The sequence below is a fragment of the Trachemys scripta genome, chromosome 5, assembly GCF_013100865.1.
Source record: "Trachemys scripta elegans isolate TJP31775 chromosome 5, CAS_Tse_1.0, whole genome shotgun sequence".
NCBI classification, from domain to species: domain Eukaryota; kingdom Metazoa; phylum Chordata; order Testudines; family Emydidae; genus Trachemys; species Trachemys scripta.
This window is the reverse complement of record NC_048302.1, coordinates 85,072,811-85,094,750: the sequence shown is the minus strand read 5'-3', so window position 1 is coordinate 85,094,750 and position 21,940 is coordinate 85,072,811. Positions and strand designations below refer to the sequence as shown.

At 43.2% G+C, this 21,940-nt stretch overlaps 1 protein-coding gene across 2 annotated transcripts in view; it reads left to right on the top strand.

Annotated features, from left to right (window-relative positions):
• The window catches only part of TUSC3 (tumor suppressor candidate 3), a 285,711-nt gene that overhangs the window by 99,716 nt on the left and 164,055 nt on the right, over nt 1-21,940 (top strand). For both annotated transcript variants that reach the window (XM_034772412.1, XM_034772411.1), the window contains exon 2: nt 14,593-14,762. In XM_034772412.1, coding sequence (XP_034628303.1) covers nt 14,593-14,762 — 170 coding nt within the window. The remainder of the gene's footprint in view (nt 1-14,592; nt 14,763-21,940) is intronic.

Genomic DNA, 21,940 nt, shown 5'->3' with positions numbered 1-21,940 from the left:
CCACAACCATGTTCAAAACAAGTAATTTCTAGAAAGGGAATGAAGATTTCTTACTGACTTGTTTGCAAGTTTGAGTAATTTTATGCATGTATTCACTCATGTCTAAAGTACTAAGACCCACTGCTTTACTTTGGAGCAGTTCTTGAGAGGGAGAGAAGCATTTGCAGTACTGATACAGTTGCTCTCAACACATAAAATTAACTTATACATATAACAGATTGTATTCTGCTAATATTGGTTACAGAGATTGACACAAAAGTTGTTACTTTCTGCTGCACGATGGCAGTTGCCGTTTGGAGGAATGGAAACGTAATCCTAGAAGTCTCATATTAGACTTTGACTTTTTTTGGTGCCAATCTAGTTACAATACCTCTGAAGTCAGCAAGCATATTTTAGTGCTAGGATTGATGTGGCAAACAGTTCCAATCCTGGATTGCAGACAATTCTGTGATAGGGAATAAAAAGTCAGTTCAGATAATACCAGTGACAGACTGCATTTTTTTGTGAAGAATAACCTTGTACAGAAAGTATATGCTTCTTGTCTCTAAAGTTCCAAAATTCTCTCTTTTAGCAGTAATAGACTTTAAAAAGTGTGTGTCCAGAAAGAAGAAAGAGAGATGAAGAAAAATACTCCTTTAAGAGTAATGTCAGGCTTATTTGCCTTTTGAGTTGTTGTCTAGTGCAGACTTGTAGAAACGAGAGGAAGCCGCTTTAGGCAGTAGCGGGAGCTTGCCCAGCTCTGGCACTCCAGCTGCAGAGCAGGGTCGGGGGCTAGCTCTGCTGTGCTCACTTGGCCCTCCTGCAGTGGAGTGGGGTTGGGGTGCGGGGGCTTCCAAGCCCGCAACTGTCGGAGTGGGGCAAGCCCTCACGCCTCGAACCCCGCATCATGCTCCCTGGCAGGAGCCCCAGGTGCAGCAGGGCAAGCCTCAAGCGTCAGGCAGGGGAGCAGCACGGGGGGAGTCAGGGGTGCAAATCTTTACGGGGCCCCCATTTTTCCGGGAGCCCCAGCCCAGCGGGGGTGCTGTTTCCCCCCCCCCCCCCCCCGCAAGGCCGCCTGGAAGGTGGGAGAGGCATAGTTGGCTCCTACCCCTCCGCCCCCATCCTTGCCCACCTCCCAAGTGTCCCCTCTTGCCTACACAACTCCTGTAATAGCGGGTCTCCGGTATACATCGTTTCGGTATCTGTGGTCCTTTTCAAGAACACAACCCTAATGTATACTGGGGACCTGCTGTACTATTTCTATTATAGATAATGTTAGTATTGAAAGTACAAGTTACCAGATGAACAAGCAAAGACAGAAAAGTTGAGGCAATATGCATTACTGTAAGTGTAGTTAAATCAACAATCTTTAATTTATTCATCCCACTTTGTCCATTTTGCCTCATAATTGATTTATTAATATAATACAGTCCATCAGTCATTCTCTTTCACTTAATATTTACTCTTGTTGGTGTAAGCAGAGTCAGGATGAGCTCTACCCTGACATCTGGTGGTGAATTATGGCGAGTGTGGAAAAGAACTCTAGGGGCTGATCTTGTTTGCATAGGCACACCCACTCGCCTGGCATGAAACAACAGCAACTCAAAGTAGTTACTTTGGCTGGTGTGGGATCCCCAGTTTTCTCTGTTATTGGGGCAGGAAGAATAAAGTTTTGTTACCCTGATTCTGTGACTCAAGGCCAGTGGAACTGTTGTATGACAGAAGGACTGAGTGAGTCCTTCACCATTACCTAAGTAGCACTTGCTTGACAAGGGGCATGGGTTACAAAACCCAGTGAATTGAGAGAGGATAGGGACAGGTATTTGTACCTGAGGGTATGGGCCCACCTCTGAGGGTTTTAAACACCAATTGCACTACCTCCTCTCTCCACTGTTGAATGTCAGAGCTAACTTTGATTCCTTTAGGCAGGGCCAGCTCCAGGCACCAGCCCACCAAGCATGTGCTTGGGGCGGCGCCTGGAGGGGGGCAGCGCGGCGGGGCGCTCCTGCCCGAGAGCGGGGCCGTGACACTCTAAACTGTCATTCATTTTAAACATCAAAAAGCTGAAAATGATAAGTTATAGTTTGAATTACATATACTGTAGGTGGCAAAAGACCTATTAGACCATTTTGGCATCTTTAACCAATGAACCATTGTTCTTTACATTATATTTACTACTTCAATAATTGTCTACATGAATCATAATTCTTGGTAGATATGACCCATCTCAGTGCGTAAACTAGAATCCATAGCTAGCTGTGTCTTTTGGGTCCATGCTGACAGCCTCTGACATGAACTATATGAAAGAAGGGTGCAGTTCTAACCATGTCTCAATTCTTTGAGTGCCAATGTAGCGGGCTTGATTCCTCTAGTGGTGTCACATCTTTAGTTGGGTTTTCTTCCCACCTTGTTAGGAAATTTGGTACACAATTGTTAGCTAATTAGTAACTCTAAAGCCCTTTCTCTTGTTCCTCACAGTGCTACAGAAGTTGCTTGAAGCTAACACTGTTGGATTGTAACTTCCTTTTCCTCCCCTCTTGCGGGGTTACCTGAGGCTAGAGTTATCAGTGATGTGGGAATAGGCAACATCTGCGTCTTGACATTGCCAGGCAACAGTAATGGAGGTGATAAACAAGTATCCTAGAACCATGTGGAGGAACTTTTGGTTGATATCTGAATCAGTTCTTCCAATCTGGAAGAGAGTGAATATTCCCTATTGGATTCCTCCAGTAGAATGTGAGGTGTGTGGGAGGGGAGACTTATTCTCAGATTCTCCCTGGTTCATTGATGTGGTGGTTATGGTGATGAAAGAAACTTTTGCCACCCCTAAAGACTAGGACAGACTTTTTAAACTTGATGGACAGAGAGTTATACTTCAGTGAGATCTACTCAACTACTTTGCAAGATTGAGACCAGAGTGCTAAGTAATTTGCAGGATTGAGTCCTAATCTCATGAAAAGCCAATTTCATACGTGTTCCATTTTTGGAGAAACTCATGTCTAAAATGTAGAACCATTTTCCTCCTGATGTGTATCAGAGAATCTTGATCAGATGCTGATTTGAGTGATTTTTTTGTTTGTTTAGAAAAGGATGCATTATTGGTACAGAAATATGTATTAATCTATATCTTTAACATTGTAACAGATTGTAGCACTGACAGAAATGTTGAGCTTTTTTCCTTATTGGGGTACAGAAGTTGGCATTCATGCTGTTCCTTCGTCTACAAAGTCTTGCACACCCTTACTGCTTCCTCCCCATTTATATGCATTACCCAATAAAACATGCTATTAAATTGTACATCGTCAGTGGCTTTAACCTCAGACTGCTGTACTGTAGCCATTAACCCTTTATAGAAGACTCAGGTTTTGGCATCACCAAAGTTTTGTTGTTGTTGTTTTTTTTTTAAGACAGGATTCCCCTTCCTCAGATGTGTATTCTGACTTTTAATAATTCATCTAAAATAATCTCACTGAGTTATGGATGTATAGCTAGCAAGTGCACAATAGAATTCTGTAAATCAATAAACTGATTTAAATAAGGCCAAAGTCTTCACATACATGAATAGCATATTCCACTGAGGTCTTCCCATCACTCTTATAAAGAGAAAGATCAACTGTTTATATTTCTTGATCAGTGTAACAAGATACAGGTACTTTAATGGGTCAAAACAACAGATGCTCGTTCTTATTCCAAACAAGAAGGGGTGGAAGAAAAAGACTGTATCCAAAGCTTGCTGAAGCTAAACCCAAGGAAGACAAAGGTGATGCTGGTGAGCAGAGGAAGGTATTCTGAAGAGCTTGCAGCCATGTTGAATTCTCCACTGGCTGAAGATACCCACCCACCACTGATCAGTTCAGTCCATACTCTAGCAGTGCTCTTGGATTCCTAGGGGATGCTGAGCTTTTGCATAGCAGCATCCATGAGTAACAGTTTCTACCATCTCCGCTTGGCTAGGAGACTGTCCTATCCTGGTGGATGAAGACCTGGATTCATTTATTCATGCCTTTGTCACTTCTCTGCTGGATTATAGCAATTTAGTATACCTGGGCATGAAGATTTCAGCATTTAGGGAACTCTAACTAGTACAGAATGCTGGAATGTGTCTCCTCAGCACTCAGGCCACTGCAGACACATCCAATCTGTCCTCCGCTCACCACAGAGGCTTCCTATAGAATTTCAAATCAAGTACTTAAGTACTTCGTACTTATCTCAAAGTGGCCAAAGCCCATAATATCCAAAAGATTGTCTAAAGCTCAAAAGACAGACTGCTCAAGCTCAATGGACAAAGACTGCTGTCCACAATTATGCTATTCTGACACAATGGAACTTTCTACAATAAGCTAGCCTGTGCCAGGAGACAGAACTTCTCTGGGAGGCAGGGGTGCATGCGGACAGTTGAGATTGTGGAATGAACTGTCCCCAAGAACTAAAGACCATCACAAACCTTACCATTTTCTGCCCCAAGTCAAGGCACATTTCTTTGGTCTTGCCTTCTCTAATACACACATAGCAACGGATATCTTTGAGGATCGATGGGTCTCCAGGCAACCCTCCTATTCCAGCTGCCATCTGGCAGCTTGCTACTACCTGGTTGGCTGATGGCTAATGGAATCATAGCCCTACCAGAAGCACTGTCCACAAGAATCCTGCCTGGAGGAACACCCGGCCCCATTGATTTCTCCGGCTATGCTATTTAAGCTGTAAAGAGGCATAGGAAGTTGTCCATGCAGCTAAGTGAGTTTCTGGATGTCTGCTTCGTTGGATCTTGCCTTCTTGACTAACTTCTGAGCCCTGGCTGCAGACTTTGCTCAATTCTCTGACTCTGATTCTGGCTCTGATTCTTGGCCCTGGCTTTGGCCTCTGATTCCATTTCTGACCTTTTGCTCCAATTTTTTAGACTCTGACTCCGTCTTGCCCCTTGGTTCTGGTATCCGGCCTCTGGTTTTGATCTTCAGCTAAGTTTCCTGGTGCCTGACTCCTGCTCTGACCACGAGGCATGACCAGCACATGAAAAGATGGGCGTTGCCTTATCAAGTGGGGGGGTCAGTGCTAACGAGGCCAATTCAATCAGGGTGGAAGTGGCCCTTTCTCAAACACCCTCTTTTGGCCTTCAAAACAATCCCCCAACTTCACCAAGCTCATTGTCAGAAGCAAGCTCCCCACTGACTAGGACATCCCAACTCAGAGCAGTGCCAGACTCCGCCATAACAACAGATGCAAAACCTGCAGCCATATCTCCACTGCTATGATGATCAATACCCCCCACATCATACCTTTCAAGATGCTTGGGTCCTACACATGCCTGTCACAAGAAGTGGTGTACTTCATCCAGTGAATCAAAGGCACCAATAACTATGTGGGTGAAACTAGACAATCCCTATGCTCTTGAATGAATATATGCAGAAGAATGATAAAAGACAAAAATCACTCTATCACCTATGGGCAGTGCTTAATTTCTAATGAAAGAGGTGCCAGATTCAAGCAATTAGGTGCCGGGGTTCAAACAATTTTTTTAATATTGATAACTGATGCAGCAAGCCCAGAGGTGCCAGGACTATGAACTACTAAGCCTAGAGGTGCTGGGTCTCAGTCCTGGCAAGCCCTGGCACAAATTAAGCACAATCCATGTGCGTACACTGTTCACAAAATGATCATTCCATATTTGACTTCTCTGTACTCATCCTCAAAGGAAACCTGCACAATATTTTCAAAAGACAAGCCTAACTCTGTTAGACATGAATCGTAATAGAATGAATACAGATATTGGTTTTATGTCTTGTTACAGTTGTCTGTAACCTACTGTCCTTTGTCCTGTGACTGCAGAGGTTTTAATTGCTCACATCTGAATGATTTCTTGCAACATGTGTTAACTCTTTATGCTTAACAATCTGTTTTACATTTTATTTTGCCGTGCCATTCTGATTACCTTTCCCAGACCAGAAGAAGAGCTCTGTGGTGCTTGAAAGCTTGCCTTTTTCACCAACAGAATTTGGTCCAATAAAATATATTACCTGACCCTTTTTGGCTCTCTCACATCCTGGGACCAGTTGGGTACAACGACATTGCATCTAATGAAGTGGGTTCTATCCCACGCAAGCTTATGCCCAAATAAATTTGTTAGTCTCTAAGGTGCCACAAGGACCCCATGTTGTTTTTATTTTTTAATCTGAGTCAGAACAGCCCACAGTAGGGATACTTGGAACTAGACTGCTGCCTTTTCAAACAGTGCCCTTGCCAACTGTTAGAATCGGATTATATATATATTAAAAAAAAAAAAATCAGCAGGGCATTTCCTGTTAGTGCTTTCTGTCAGCAATTACCCCACTACCTTTTTCCTTACAGGACACTGCCACTTTTCAGGAAGAGGAATTTATTCATGAGAGACACAATTTACACAGGACATTTTTAATCCATGAAATATTAATTCTCTAAAACCTCTTTGCTTATGAGTAATTTTTTCCAACTGGAAAGAACCTAAACCGATTAAGGTGTTCTCCTTACATAATAAGTAAGAGAGTCATGGCAGTTTGGTCTTGTCATAGCACAAAAAAATTCTTCTAATGGTTTTGTGGAAATTATACAGATTTCCTGAAGCATGAAATCACCAAAGTGGGTCCCAACAGTAGCAGCATGTGTCAAAACACTTATTTTTCCTTAAGTGGAAATGTTTAACTGTCTGAGCCCAGTGACAGAAAAGTAGATGTCACTTTCAGCACATGATCTGAAGTCAAAGCTATAAGCATAACCTGAAATATGTCTGACTTCCAGAGCTTAAGTGGTCAGACTTTAAAATATAAAGTTAAAATGAAAACTCAGTTAAGCACATACTGTAAATAGGCTTTTAGATAACTAAAAAAAAGCCTTCTTCAGTTTTTGAAATCCTTCTAGCACTTCCTAGGTTGCTTTTGAGATCAGATATCAGAGTCACAGGAAGATCTTTTGTATCAGCGATGTTATGAAAAGAGATATCTTGGGATAGCAATAAACCAGAAAGTGCCAGGATTTTATTAATAAGAAGTCTCTCAGAACCCTGGGTGAAATTCTGGCCCCCTTGAAATCAGCAGGGGTTTTCACTGATTTCAATGGAGCAGGTTATCACTCCATATACTGAATGAAAGTCTTATTTTTTAGGAGAGTTGGAATCCTTCAGTGTCATTGAAGCAGATTGCAAAGTCATAGTTGTTTCTGGTTTTTAGAATAGTGTACTTGCAGTAAGTTTTCTGGTAGATTTTAAAAATAAACCCACTAACGACTAAGCAAGTTTCAAAGAATGCACCATTATATATGTCCAGCTTGATACTGTGGTTTTTTACCTGGGCGATTTGAAAATATCAAGGAAGCTGTGCCTTAGTTAGGTCATTTCTAGTTTGGCAGGAATAGTTACTAGGGTCTGTGCAGATGATATTTGTTTCTCGTGTTTCTGGTAGTCAAGAAGCCTACAGTCTTCTATTGCTCTCAAAGATCTGTAAAGTATCAGTAAGGGGTCTCTACCCGTTTTGCTGGAAGCAAATTCCTTTATGTCTCTGGGAGCCACACAGGACAAAAAGGAATCTATTGTTGCTATGTGAAAACTTAAAAATCTTTCTATCCTTTCATTAGTTTCTACAGACTTCATCTCTTAGCTTCAGTGAATGTAGCATGGAGAAATCATATTTTCTATGCTGCTGTTAGTTCATCTCTTACATTTTTATTGAACATTACTATTGGAACATCATCCAAAACTGGTAGATCTTTTGAAATAGAAATCAGATATTTCCTACCTGTAAACTGTTTAATTCAGATCTTACAATTTGAACCATGCCCTGTATTGATTAAACTTAGCAGAGGATAGGTTTCTTTTTAATCTATTCTGTTTGTTTCTCTCAGGGAAGAACTCCAGTAGTTCCTCCATGTAAGCAAAATAGCAAATATTTCTTTTGGCAGGAAAATTCTTTTTATTAATTTGTTCATTTGCATGCCTATGATGAACAGAATTGTAAATCCGTCAAGAACCTATCCTTCAGACTGGTGTCTCTAAATCACATAACACCATTTTATAGGCATGAACATTTCCTTTTGTTTTCAGGACTTAACAGGGTGAAAATAAATTTGATGTATTAAATTACTGATTCAGGATTTGTGGTGATAGAAACATCTTTCAGTATTTACTCTTCAAAATTACTAGCTGTAAACTTTACTCGCCACCCATGCAAAGTAAAAGACTTCAGACCCCAACTACTGTATATCCAGGACTATATTCTGTACTAATTTACAATTCATGCAACCTCCTTGATTGTAGAGGTTGAAGCCTATGGAGTTACACTTGATGTAGATCAGTGCAGGATTTTGGCTGTTATTGATTGGAAATAATAGAGCCAAAATAGTTTTGTTTTGGCAAATAAAAACATAAGGAAAATCAACAAAGGTATATTGCATTAGGGCTGTGTACTTTCTTCTTTGCCAGAGTATAGAACCTAGATGAATTTCAGCATAGACTGGATAGGTGGCTGCCCTATTTATTTACACTGCTGGAAAAGGCCAGACAGCCAGAGGTCTCTGTTCTGGGACATTATTCCTGGAAGTATGGCTGTAGAAAGCGAGAATACAAGCTCTCCTTCATGAGTGTGCCGGCATAGACTCCTGTTGTTGAAGTGTACCTGAGGCCATAGACAGCAGTCACATTTGGTTGCACAAGTGTGTGCTTCCATCAGCCTTTTGACTGAGAATATAAACAGCCCTGCCCCACCTAACATTTCGCAGTTCATCTCTATCTTGAAAAGCCAAGTGATAGTGGGGAAGTTGGGGTGATCAATATAGCTTTATGAGGGTAACCCTATTTGGAGAGCAGGAGTTCTGAAAGATAGCTAACCCCTTTTATGCCTTCATTAGTACACCTCCATAGAATCCCACTGATGTATCCCACAGTATCCTCCTAAATGGGGAGTGCTGAGGAGCCCTGTTAGTTAAATAATGGTTGAAATACCACACTCCTAAATGGCTGAATTGGGAGTGACAGTATTAATACTGACAGGTTTCAGAGTGGTAGCCGTGTTATTCTCCATCACTTGTGGCACCTTAGAGACTAACACATTTATTTGAGCATTAGCTTTCATGGGCTAAAGCCCACTTCATCAGAGGCATACAGTGGAAAATACAGTAGGAAGATATATATATATATATATATATATATATATATATATATATATATACAGAGAACATGAAAAAATGAGCGTTGTCATACCAACTCTAATGAGACTAATCGAATAAGGTGGGCTATTAGCAGGAGAGGAAAAAAAAACTTTTGTAGTGATTATCAGGATGGCCCATTTCAAACAGTTGCCAAGAAGATGTGAGCAACAGTAGGGAGAAAATTAGCATGGGGAAATAGTTTAGTTTGTGTAATGACTCATTCACTCCCAGTCTTTATTCAAGCCTAATTTAATGGTGTCCGTTTTGCAAATTAATTCCAGTTCTGCAGTTTCTCGTTGGAGTCTGTTTTTGAAGGTTTTTTTGTTGAATAATTGCGACTTTTAGGTCTGTAATAGAGTGACCAGGGAGGTTGAAGTGTTCTCCTACTGGTTTTTGAATGTTATAATTCTTGATGTCTGATTTGTGTCCATTTATTCTTTTGTGTAGAGACTGTCTGGTTTGGCAAATGTACACGGCAGAGGGGCATTGCTGGCACATGATGGCATGTATCACATTGGTAGATGTGCAGGTGAACAAACCTCTGATAGCGTGTCTGATGTGATTAGGTCCTATGATGGTGTCCCTTGAAAAGATATGTGGACAGATTTGGCGATGGGCTTTAGGAAAGCCAGCATCGTCTCCATTTTAGGGATGGGGAAATTAAGACTTACCCAAGGTCACGTAGCAGGTCAGGTCAGTGGCAGAGTCTGGAATAGAATCCATGTCTTCCGACTTCAGTCTTGTGCCCTCTGCACTGAATTATGTTGGCTGAAAAAGATAGGGACTGAGCTCCTTTAAACTGTCAAGGGCACATTCTGTAAATTCTGCAGAAGTGAGCTCAGCTCTATGGAACAGTGCAGGCAGTGCACACTGTAATCCAATTAACTTCCCTGTGAAGAAAACTAGAGAGCATGAGGCAGCTGCAGGCAGGTCCCAATGGGACGGGGAGAAAGAAAACAAAACACTGGATGCTGGCAGAAATACAGAATTTCATGACATCTTAAAAAACTGCCAGATACTGTGGTCATGGAATCTGACTCTTACGTGGGCTTGAGTGGGCACAGTTGGATATTCACATCTGAGCTATTGCTTTGAGCTCTTTGCAGACTTAGGGCTGCTCTACACTGGAAATTTACATCAGCATAGCTACATCTCTCCAGGGACATTCTCATCCCTTAGAGACATAACTATGTTGACCTAACCCCCAGTACAGAGAGCACTAGGTAGATGGAAGAATTCTTCTGTCAAGCTAGCTACTGCCTCCTGGGAAGGTGGATTAACTACAGCATTTGAAGAGTAGACATAGCCCTAGGCAAGTGACACTGCATCAATTCACACTCAGGCCTTAGCTACTCTGGCGCTGTACAGCGCTGCAACTTGCTGCGCTAAGGGGTGTGTAAAGCGCCAGTGTAATCAGCGCCTGCAGCGCTGCATGCTCGCTTGCAGCGCTGCAAGCTACTCCCCTTGGAGAGGTGGAGTAAATACAGCGCTGCGAGAGCTCTCTCGCAGCGCTGGCGGCGCGACTACACGGCAGCGCTGTGAATTCCCAAGTGTAGCCAAGGCCTCAGTCTGGAAAACATTTATTTTCACAACTGCTAGCAATGCTTTTTTTAAATAAAAGTTCAAATTCTGGAACACTATTATGCAGAATAGCATGGATGCCATGGCAAACTGCAGACATGGAGTTGAAGAATAGGTGGGCGCTGATTGTAGGGGTCACTAAGAGCACTGCTTAATAAACAATCTTGTCTGGGCAGTATTATTTGACTGCTGTTGTATGTCTTTTGAAGGGATGCTTATTTGTAATGACTGTTAATTGCTACATGTGCTCAATGAAAATACATGCATATTACAAACACAAAACTACATTAAAAAGGGCATTAAAGATGCAAAGTCAAGCATTTAAAAGTTAGGAAATGCCAGAATTAAAGTTGCGTATGTAGTCTTCATTCACCCACCTTGTGAATGCACATGCATTATTATATAGTCTTTAATTACAAGATCACATCATATTTTTTTTACATAAGGACCACTGCCTCCATCAGTAGAGCCCTGCGCGGATATAAATTTATATCCATGGATATAAATCAGTATCCACAAAACTGCAGGGCTTTCCGGGAACTGCAGCGGTGGAAGGAGCAGAACTTGGGGCTGCTGCTCCCAGTAGCCAGTGCCCCGCGCCAGCAGCTCTTCTGGCATGGCCGTACTGCCCCCAAACATGAGACGCAGACAGCTGCATGGAAGGGATGAGGGCAGGGCTGTGGTACAGCTGTGCCAGAGAAACTGCTGGCGCGGGGTGCTGGCTCCTGGGAGTAGTGGCCCCATGTTCTGCTCCTTTTGCCGCTGTGGGTCCTGGGAAAGGCCTGCGGTTCCACGGATACCGATTTATATCCGGCGATATCTGCATCTGCGAATATAAATGTGTATCTGTGCAGGCCTCTATCCATCAGTTTACAGGATGGATGATGCTCAATTAATGAGCAACTATTCAATATTTAGTTTTCTCTTTGTTCAGTGTATCGACCAAAGCATTATTTACTACACGCTATTCAAACCCTGCTCTGGAGACAGAATTATTAAATACTTCATGGGCTTTTCTGTGGTGCTCATCTGCGTAGCAACTGAGTGCTTCACAATATTCATTTTTCTTCAACACCACTGTGAGATGAGGAGGTGGTATTATCTCAATTTTACAGTGGGGAGCTGAGGCAAGAGAGATTGTTTAAAAGTATCCACTAATTTTGGTTGCCTAATTTGAGACACCTAGGACCTGATTTTTCAGAGTATTTAGCATTATATAATCTTTTACATGTTCAAAGCACAGTAACAATTGACTTCAATTGCAGGGTTCAGTACTTCTTCAAATCAGACACTAAGGCTTCAAGTCAGGCGCCCAGAAAATTAGGAACACAAAATTAGTGATCATCTGTGAAAAGTTTGAGTTAAGTGATTTGTCCAGCATCACACAGCAACTCTGTGGCCAGAGGCAGGAATAGAATCAAATGCCCCAGAAAAGCATTCAGCTTCCTTAATCATTAGACCATCTTTTCTCTTCCTGCACTGAGAAGTGTGTTGCCTGTCTCATTCACTACACATCTTCCAACTTATGCCACAAACGAGGCAGGGGTCCTACAAACATCCTCCTTTACTCCACGCTGCCAGCATGGGCGAATTGAGAACACAAGAGAGAGAGACTGCCTTCACTCAGTTCTGATACCCAGCCTCAGCCCACTCCGCAGCAGCTCTGCAATTGCAGGGAAAATCGTGCTCTGTGAGGTTCTGGAGCAAGCTCAATGCCAACTGATTCTTCAGGAAATACAGCTGCAAATCTTTAATAAATCTAATGAGCATGTGCAAACTGCAATTTTTAAGAGGCTTATAACTTGCTAAATTTAGGTGAATTATTGGGAAAATGCACATTCTTGACATAAATGTCACTGCCTGCCAAATTTCACATCCCTTCTCCAAAGCATGGAGATGCTAGAGCTTCTCAAAAGAGACCACCAGAATTTTTCAAAGTGGGGTGAAAAATGTGTTTTGTTCATAGCCTCATTCTCAGAAGTGGCTGAACTGTTCTGGCTAAATTTTCCAAGACGTCAGCCCGAGGCAGGCCAATGCAATGGGAAATTTCAGCCTGAATGATAAAGTTTAGCAAAGTTATAAGCAACTGAAACCTGGGTCTTGTAGGAAATGTTGGGCAAACTTAATAATAGACTATGATACTGTCGTATTAATTTAGATGGAACATAGGGTCCCAAAGATGACATAACCCAATTACTCACTGTCCAACATTAAATAGTGTTAAGCAAGGTTCAGAGTTTAGTTTACAGGAACCTCATCCTCCTTAGTACCACGGCAAACACCATTAAAATCATTGAAACCTTTTATTAAAGATAAAGAAAAGAAGGACAAACAATTAAAGCATTTGAAATGTAAAGTATTAAATAAGGCTTTCATTTTAACAGTATTTCTTGTTCCCTTTCCCTTTAGCTGGAGAGAGTTTTTAATAGGACAAATCCTTTGTTTGACAGTTTCTTAGGTGGCATTAAAGATGGCAATAACTCAATAACTGTCCTTCTGGTGGAAAAGAGAAGAAGTTAGTTTCAATGGCCTGGAGCCATTGTTGATAAAGTCCAATCCCATTTCATCCCAGGTGATGTTTGGGATTCATCTGGAGCCAGTGGAGGTGGTGATGTCATCTGGGTGCCTTTCTGGCCTGTTCTGGATGGGGCATCTCTCAGGATCAAGATAATGAAGGCCTGGGGTCTCAGGAGTTCGTGAGGATGGCAGCTATGATGGCGAAACTTGCTCCAATAGCCAGTTTTTCTCCCCACAGTATTTTTTTAAGGACTCACAAAGGAATGGTGGGTGAAATAACTCGTCTCTTTATTACTTTGTCCACCAATTAGGCCTAGTTTCTGACAGACTAATTCTGGTTCACTGATTTCTGGTTCCACACTTCTGTTGTTTGCCAAGTATGCAGGAGCGCCACCAGGTTTTCTGCTGCCCTAGGCAGCAGGTCCCGCCGCCGAAATCCGCCACAGTCGCCGCCCCCCAAACTGTAGTGCCCTAGGCAACCGCTTAGGTCACCTAATGGGTTGCGCCGGCCCTGCAAGTATGATCTTAACACAGTCCTTAAATGAGTTCATTAGGCCTTTTGGTTTGGTTAATTCAGCTTCTCTGTCTCCTTTTTGTACCTTTTCCCATCAACATTTGTTGTTATAGGTTTTTGTGACATCTAATGAACTTTCACATACTTTTTACAATTGAGCTCACAATTAGGGTAAATTTTTAAGACCAATTACTACCACAGTACCAATCCTGTCTACAATAAAATACCAATGCTTATTAGTAAGTATAACTTAAATGCAGTGGCAATATGGTAGACACTTATAAGGAAAGCCTGTCTTTTTTTCTGCTTTTATTTAAACTAATTATTGTGTTATAAAAAAAGATATAACTGCTTTTCTGGCTCTTCCAGCTCCATTTTTCTTTTAATTTGAGATCTGAATGGCCGTGATTGTGCTGCTATGACTTGACTGTTACATAACAAACGTAACATAATGCTATATTCTGATTTTTTTTCTTTGTGCAGATGTGTGAAACAATCTTACTTGCAATGGAAATTGATGACATGTATTGTATGCTAAGAAGGCCATACAAGTGTCTCTTCCTCTAGACACAGATACCTGTACAATAGTGCTGTACTCACCAGAATTTGAAATGAAATGTTTTCCTGAAGTGGTAACTTACAAGTCTGCTTTAATCAGTTTAATTTTTTTCAAACCAAATTCAGTTATATTTGTAAAAAATCTTTAACTCAATTGCTGTTAAAAGTAGATAGAATAAGAGTCAAATTCTTCTATTGGGTATGTTCAAACAAGGGCAGAATTTAGCCCCATGGTGCTTGTATTTAACATGCCTCCTCCTTGTATTTGATTACAGAATCTGTTAGCGGAAAAGGTGGAACAGCTTATGGAATGGAGCTCAAGGCGCTCAGTCATCCGCATGAATGGAGACAAATTCAGAAGATTTGTGAAGGCCCCACCTCGTAACTACTCTGTGATTGTAATGTTCACAGCTCTCCAGCCACAGAGACAATGTTCTGTTTGCAGGTAATTTATACCCCATGAAACAGATTCTTCTGCTCTTCTTTTCCCCTTCCTCCGCACAATGCTCAATTAACTATGTTTTGATTGATGTACAATATAACTGTTATTGTTCTAGCTTGGGTCCTGGGGAGATAGATAAATACCTCTCTGTCTTGTGGGTGCTTACCATAGTATCGTCCTTCTGTGATACATTTTCTACCTCTGATACATCTTATGAATGTTGTCAATTTTTTTATTAATTTTCACTATTTAAGAGCTTCTACTTAAATTAATAATTGATGCAAGGCTTTCTTTTCATTCTTTAAAATTATCTTTTTTATTCCCAGTAAGTGTCTGTTGCCAGTTAGCCGTTGTAATGGTTCTTGAGCACTCAGGACTGTGAGTCACCTTGTTTCCCCCGCCGCCAGCGTGAGGGAGTCTTTCTTGTGATAGCTAGATATCAGCTTCCTAACACCACTAGCCTTTCAGCCCCTCAGGTGCTCTCCTCTGGGCTATGCCATCACTAACTTTGTCTTGCAGGTTAACAATAGGTACATGCCCATTTCTAAATCTCTTTGAATCGTTCCCCCCGTGATATCCAGCCCCTGACGCTGGCTACTCTCATAAATTCCAGATCCTTTGCCTCCAAAAGTGCAGGGTAGCCCCATTTACCAGTTTTACCTTAAACCCCCACTCCTGTAAACTGTGCAGCACTTATGATAAAAGAAAGAAATATTTTGTTAAGAAAGAATAAATATTTAAGTAGAAACAAGAGAGAGTAGTGGAAACAACAGGTTGCAATACAAAACAAAATCACAAAACATGAATCTGGGTCTACACTTACCAGTAGTTACCTTTCCTATGTAATAAAGTAGATTTTCCCCCCACCCCCCAAGTTCAATCTGTTGCAGAGCTGGCTGGTTTCACAAGAGCCAGGATCGAAATGTTAATGAAAGCCCCACACTCCTTTAGGGGTTTCCTCAGTGAATGGATCAAGACTGCATCTACCTACCCTTTGTCTCTATTCATAGCCTAGGTGATCTCCTGCCAGCTATAATGTCCCTTTTTACTGCCAAGTGGTTGAGATCATTTGCAATTGTCTTTGATGGTTTCCCATTGACTGTTCTGAGATGTGGCAAGGGTAGACAATAGAACCTTGCATTACCTCACTGGCTGATTTAGAGAGAGGTGACAGTTCCCTCTTGCTTGAATGAGTCATCTCTGAGGCACATTATCTCCTGGTGACTAATTTCTACTCCAAGGCCATAAAGCACATTTTCAATATAAATACATTAAATATTACCCATACATATATCTCACAATGGTTAAGAATCTTGGCAAATTGAGTGCTTTCTGTAGATACCTTACATGTTACTCTTATGAATAAATATCCTGTAAAGCATGTGCTTGTTGCATTGAGTTAGTCAGCTCCCAGGTGAAAATTGTTTGCAAATAACAGGGGCTTTTTACCAAATAGTCTCTATGTCACAGCCTCATTTCTCTATAAATAAATACTGTGATAGGTGCGATTAATTTGGATTTACCATTTCAGAATGGGATTATGGGGGTCCAACGCTCTGATACAAAAGTGAAGCTATTCCTTTGTTTCATGACTGTGCAGTTCTCCTATGCTGTCTAACATCTTTCCCAATGCGAGAAGGCTTGGAGGTGCCTAGTATAGCACAACGGCTTTTACATTGCATCTTCAGTTACAGGGCTATAAAATTCTCCAATCCAGAATCTCTCTCTAAGGCCCCAATTTGCTTTAAAATGTGACTAAGTATGTGAACAGTCCCTTTGAAGTCAACATAACTGTTCACATGCTTAATGTTAAGCATGTGATTAAGTACCTTGCTGAATCAGAACCTGAGCCAATACAAAAACAACAAGGAGTCCTTGTGGCACCTTAGAGACTAACAGGTTTATTTGGGCATAAGCTTTCGTGGGCTAGAACACACTTCATCCGATGCATGAAGTGAAAAATACAGGAACAGGTATAAATACATTAAAGGATGGGGGTTGCTTTTCCAAGTGTGAGTTCAGTCTAACGAGATAAATCAATTAACAGCAGGATACCAAGGGAGGAAAAATAACTTTTGAAGTGGTAAGAGAGTGGCCCATTACAGACAGTTGACAAGAAGGTGTGAGTAACAGTAGGGTGAAATTAAGTTTAGGAAACTCCTCACTGCTCAAGATAGTTAAGACCACAGCAGATTGTGAAGAACTTCAAAAAAGATCTCACAAAACTAAGTGATTGGGCAACAAAATGGCAAATGAAATTTATTGTGGATAAATGTAAAGTAATGCACACTGGAAAAAATAACCCCAACTATACATACAATATGCTGGGGGCTAATTTAGCCACAACTAATCAGGAAAGAGATCTTGGAGTCATCGTGGATAGTTCTCTGAAGACATCCATGCAGTGTGCAGCGGCAGTCAAAAAAGCAAACAGGATGTTAGGAATCATTGAAAAAGGGATGGAGAATAAAACAGAATATCTTATCACCCTTATATAAATCCATTGTACGCCCACATCTTGAATACTATGTACAGATGTGGCATTAGAAAAGGTTCAGAGAAGGGCAACTAAAATGATTAGGGGTTTGGAATGAGTCCCATATGAGGAGAGATTAAAGAGGCTAGGACTTTTCAGCTTGGAAAAGAGGCGACGAAGGGGGGATATGATAGAAGTATATAAAATCATGAGTGGTGTGGAGAAAGTGAATAAGGAAAAATTATTTACTTGTTCCTATAATATAAGAACTAGGGGCCACAAAATGAAATTAATGGGCAGCAGCTTTAAAACAAATAAAAGGAAGTTCTTCTTCACACAGTGCACAGTCAACGTGTGGAACTCCTTGCCTGAGGAGTTTGTGAAGGCTAGGACTATAACAGGGTTTAAAAGAAAACTAGATAAATTCATGGAGGTTAAGTCCATTAATGGCTATTAGCCACGATGGGTAAGGAATGGTGTCCCTAGCCTCTGTTTGTCAGAGGGTGGAGATGGATGGCAGGAGAGAGATCACTTGATCATTACCTGTTGGTCCACTCCCTCTGGGGCACCTGGCATTGGCCACTGTCGGCAGACAGGATACTGGGCTAGATGGACCTTTGGTTTGACCCAGTATGGCCATTCTTATTTTCTTAAGTTCATAGTGCTGTCTGCTATGGCCTGTCTCCCTCTTGCCCCTGAGTTCACCCCTGACTCCCCTATGCTGGAACAGGAAAGTTCTTCAAGTGATTTTATGTTCATGTAGATGTGTATGTACCTCATGCCTGGTTGTTGGAGATTTTTCCCTCATGAGTACCGATAGGAGCAGTGTGAGCCCTCTCTAGTGCCTTGTGCCTCTACATGTATGTATAAAGGGCCGTACTGCCCCTGACCTCTCCTGCCCAGAAGATCCTTCCTACCGCCAGTGACGGTGGTTGTTGGAGCTACAGTCTTTGCATCTGCAAGCCTTCCCCTCTTTAAAATGCATATTGCCCATAGTGTTAGTCTAGTGTAGTGCAACGTTTCTCAAATAGCTGCACGATAGCTGCATGCAGCCAACGGGCTTTTTGTGTGGCCACGACCACCTCCTGGGTGGTGATGGGGGTGGGGGGAAAAGCACTGCCTCTGGAGAGAGGTGGGGCACAATGCTGCAGGAGTAAGGTGAGTTTTTGATCCACATTGTGTGTGGGGGGGAGGAGGTTTGGGAAGCAGGCTCCAGTGGCGGGACTTCAGGAACCTGGCCCTGTGGCCCCGGGCTCTGATCATGGGGCACCAGGTACTGCCATCCCTCTCTACCCCTCCCACCCCCACTGGCTCTGGATACATGGCCCTGGCCTCTGGCCCCTGGTTCCAGCTACGTGGCAGCAGGCGCTGGCTCCCAGCTCTGGTCCCGGGCTACAGCCATGCAGTGGCAGGCGCTGTCTACAAGCGCTGATCCCCAGCCCCAGCTGCACGGCAGCAGGCTCCAAGCACAGGGCTTTGGGTGCCAACCCCTGGCTCTGGCCACAGGGCAGCAGGTGCTGACGCCCGGCTCTGGCCGTGGAGCTTCAGTCACCCTCTGGCCCCCAGCTACAGCCATACAGTGATGGGCACTGGACCCAGGCTCCAGCCACACGGCCCTAGACCCTGGTGCTGATCCCCATGCACCGAGCTCTGAGCTCTGGCTGTCCGGCAGCAGGCTCCGATCCCTGGTCCCCAGCTCTGGGTTCCGGCTGCGGGCACTGAGCCCCATCCCTGGCCACATAGCAGCAAACACCAGACCCTGGCTCTGGCCATGCAACAGTGGGGCTCATCACCCACCCCCATCGCCCCTGGCCTCTGCTACCTCCCATGGCCCTGTATCCATTCCCCCACACCCCCAGGACCCTGCTGCCTTCTTGGCCTCGCATCAACATCGTTGAGTACCGGGCTCAGTACCAGACTAATGCCTCATTCTCCTGGCTGCCAGACACAAGTACCTGCTTATAGAGTCTGTGCTTCACCCGCCATAGGAACCTTCCCACTTGGAACAGGTACTGAGTACATCTGAGTCAGTTAGGAGTGTTCCACCTCTTCTGACAGTCCAGATGCATATCCTCATTGCTGGTATCTAAAAAGAGACTACATAAGTCTCCCAAAGACTTGGTACTGGGGCCTTCAAAGTCTATGGTGAAGGCACTGAGCTGAGGTAAGGACTTGGGTGTGCGCTCAAGGAAGATGCACCCCCAGACAGAGTTCACAAGCCAGATGGTATTGCTGATTCCAAAACCCAGGAAGGGATTCCCCTTCTGTGAAAATTGCATGCATCTAAGTTTCTCTGGACCCACTGTCCCAGGCAGTCTTGTCTTTCACTGCCCCTTAACAGTGCCACTTCTCCAGTGACTGGTAGGAGAACCCAAGCCCACCCTTTGCACTGGGTTCTAGCCCAGGGACCCTACAATACGCAGGGCCATCTTCAGGCACTAGCGAAGGAAGCAGGTGCTTGGGGCGGCCAATGGAAAAGGGCAGCACGTCTGGGTCTTTGGCGGCAATTTGGCGGTGGGTCCCTCAGTCCCTGGGAGCGAAGGATCTGCCGCCGAATTGCCACAGAAGAATGAAGCGGTGTGTTTGAGCTGCCGCCAAAGTGCCGTCGATCGCCTTTTTTTCCCTCCGCTTCGCCGCTTGGGGCAGCAAAACAGCTGGAGCCGGCCCTGACAATAAACAGTTAAGGTTTGCACCAGGGCTGGCTCCAGGCACCAGCCCAGCAAGCAGCTGCTTGGGGCGGCCAAGGGGAAGGGGCAGCACGTCGGGCTGTTCGGTGGCAATTTGGTGGCGGGTCCCTCTCGGAGGGAAGCACCTGCCGCCAAATTCCTGCCGAAGAAGAAAGTGGCACGGTGGAGCTGCTACCGGAGTGCCGCCAATTGCGATCGTGGCTTTTTTTTTTTTTTTTTTTCCGCCGCTTGGGGCGGCAAAAACCCTGGAGCCAGTCCTGGTTTGCACAGTCCTGAACTTTCCTGATGTATCCCTGAGCTACTTCCTACCTTGTGTTTTCTTACGCTGAGGGTGACTGTAAACCCTCTCTCTCTCTGTAGCCCCTCTTCTACTCTCAGCTCCTGGATATACAAGCCCCTCTAGGGCCTGTATAGCTGAGCTTCCTCTTTAATTAGCCCTCATTACTCTCTGGCTCCTCCTCCAGGTGCAACCTAGGTGGTTAATTGGCCCACCTAGGCTCGTTAACCCCTTCAGGTCTTGTGTGGGGTGGGCATCAGGATCCATCTGGTGATTTTGTTTCCTCCTCAATATCAGCAAAGATATAGCACAGGGGTTCTTAAACTGGCGGTCTGGACCCCTCAGGGGGTCGTGAGGTTATTAAATGAGAAGTCGTGAGCTGTCAGCCTCCACCCCAAACACTGCTTTTCCTGCAGCATTTATAATGGTGTTAAATATATAAAAATGTGTTTGGCTTGCTATGTAAAAGGGGTCACCAGTACAAAACCACAGGTATATAGCAGAAGTACAAAGTTCTCTCTTAAAAGGGCCAGTGTAGTCATCATTACATGGAATAGCAGGGAATTAACTCCTTCATGTTGTTTTTTTGTGTATATCTATGAGCCTTTTTGTACTGCCTTTAAAATAATATAAACATTGTTTCTTAACAATGACAATCTCATTTACAATTTTATATTGTTTACTGAGGTGGAAAAATGCTTAGAAACTTCATCCTGCAATGTGCCAATCTAGGCATTTAAGTATATAGCAATTGTAAATCTTTAAAATAATCCTGGAAGGAAAAAAAAATCAACATATTGCTTTTAGTTAAATTGTTTTAAGCAGATGTGAAATTGAGACCCAGTCCTGCCACATGGAATAATGTGAATTTAATGAAGTTGATCATGTGGCACATAAAACTATTATCAGAAAATTGACATTTCTCAAATCAATGGTTAATTAATGGGCAGGAGAACTGTAAGTATGTACAGAATTTGAATGCATGAATTACTTTTTTGTTAGCTACTCAGTATACACTTTGTGAAGAATCTATTTTTGCTTTAAGCAACTTAATGAGTAATGTTCTGTGATATTCTTCTATTTAGGATTTAAATTAACTGTCACTCATCAAAAGATTTTCAAAATGAATGCACACCAAAAATCAATGTGATATTTCAAGTATAAAGTAGCACCAACACTGAAATATTTAACTTTTTACTACTATGACTAATAATCTCTAGCAAAGTATCAGAGGGGTAGCCGTGTTAGTCTGGATGCATCCGACGAAGTGGGCATTCACCCACGAAAGCTTATGCTCCAATACATCTGTTAGGGTATGTCTACACTACAAAATTAGTTCGAATTTATAGAAGCCGGTTTTATTGAAATCGGTTGTATACAGCCGATTGTGTGTGTCCACACAATAAAATGCTCTAGGTGCTCTAGTCGGCGGACCGCGTCCACAGTACGAGGCTAGCGTCGACTTCCGGAGCATTGCACTATGGGTAGCTATCACACAGCTATCCCACAGTTCCCGCAGTCTCCGCCGCCCCTTGGAATTCTGGGTTGAGATCCCAATGCCCGGATGATGCAAAACAGTGTCGCGGGCGGTTCTGGGTACATGTTGTCAGGCCCCTCCCTCCCCCGTCACAGCAACGGCAGACAATAGATTCGCGCCTTTTTACCTGGGTTACCTGGGTTACCTGTGCAGACAACATGGTCAGCTGAGCTCACCGTCACCATATGTCCTCTGGGTGCCGGC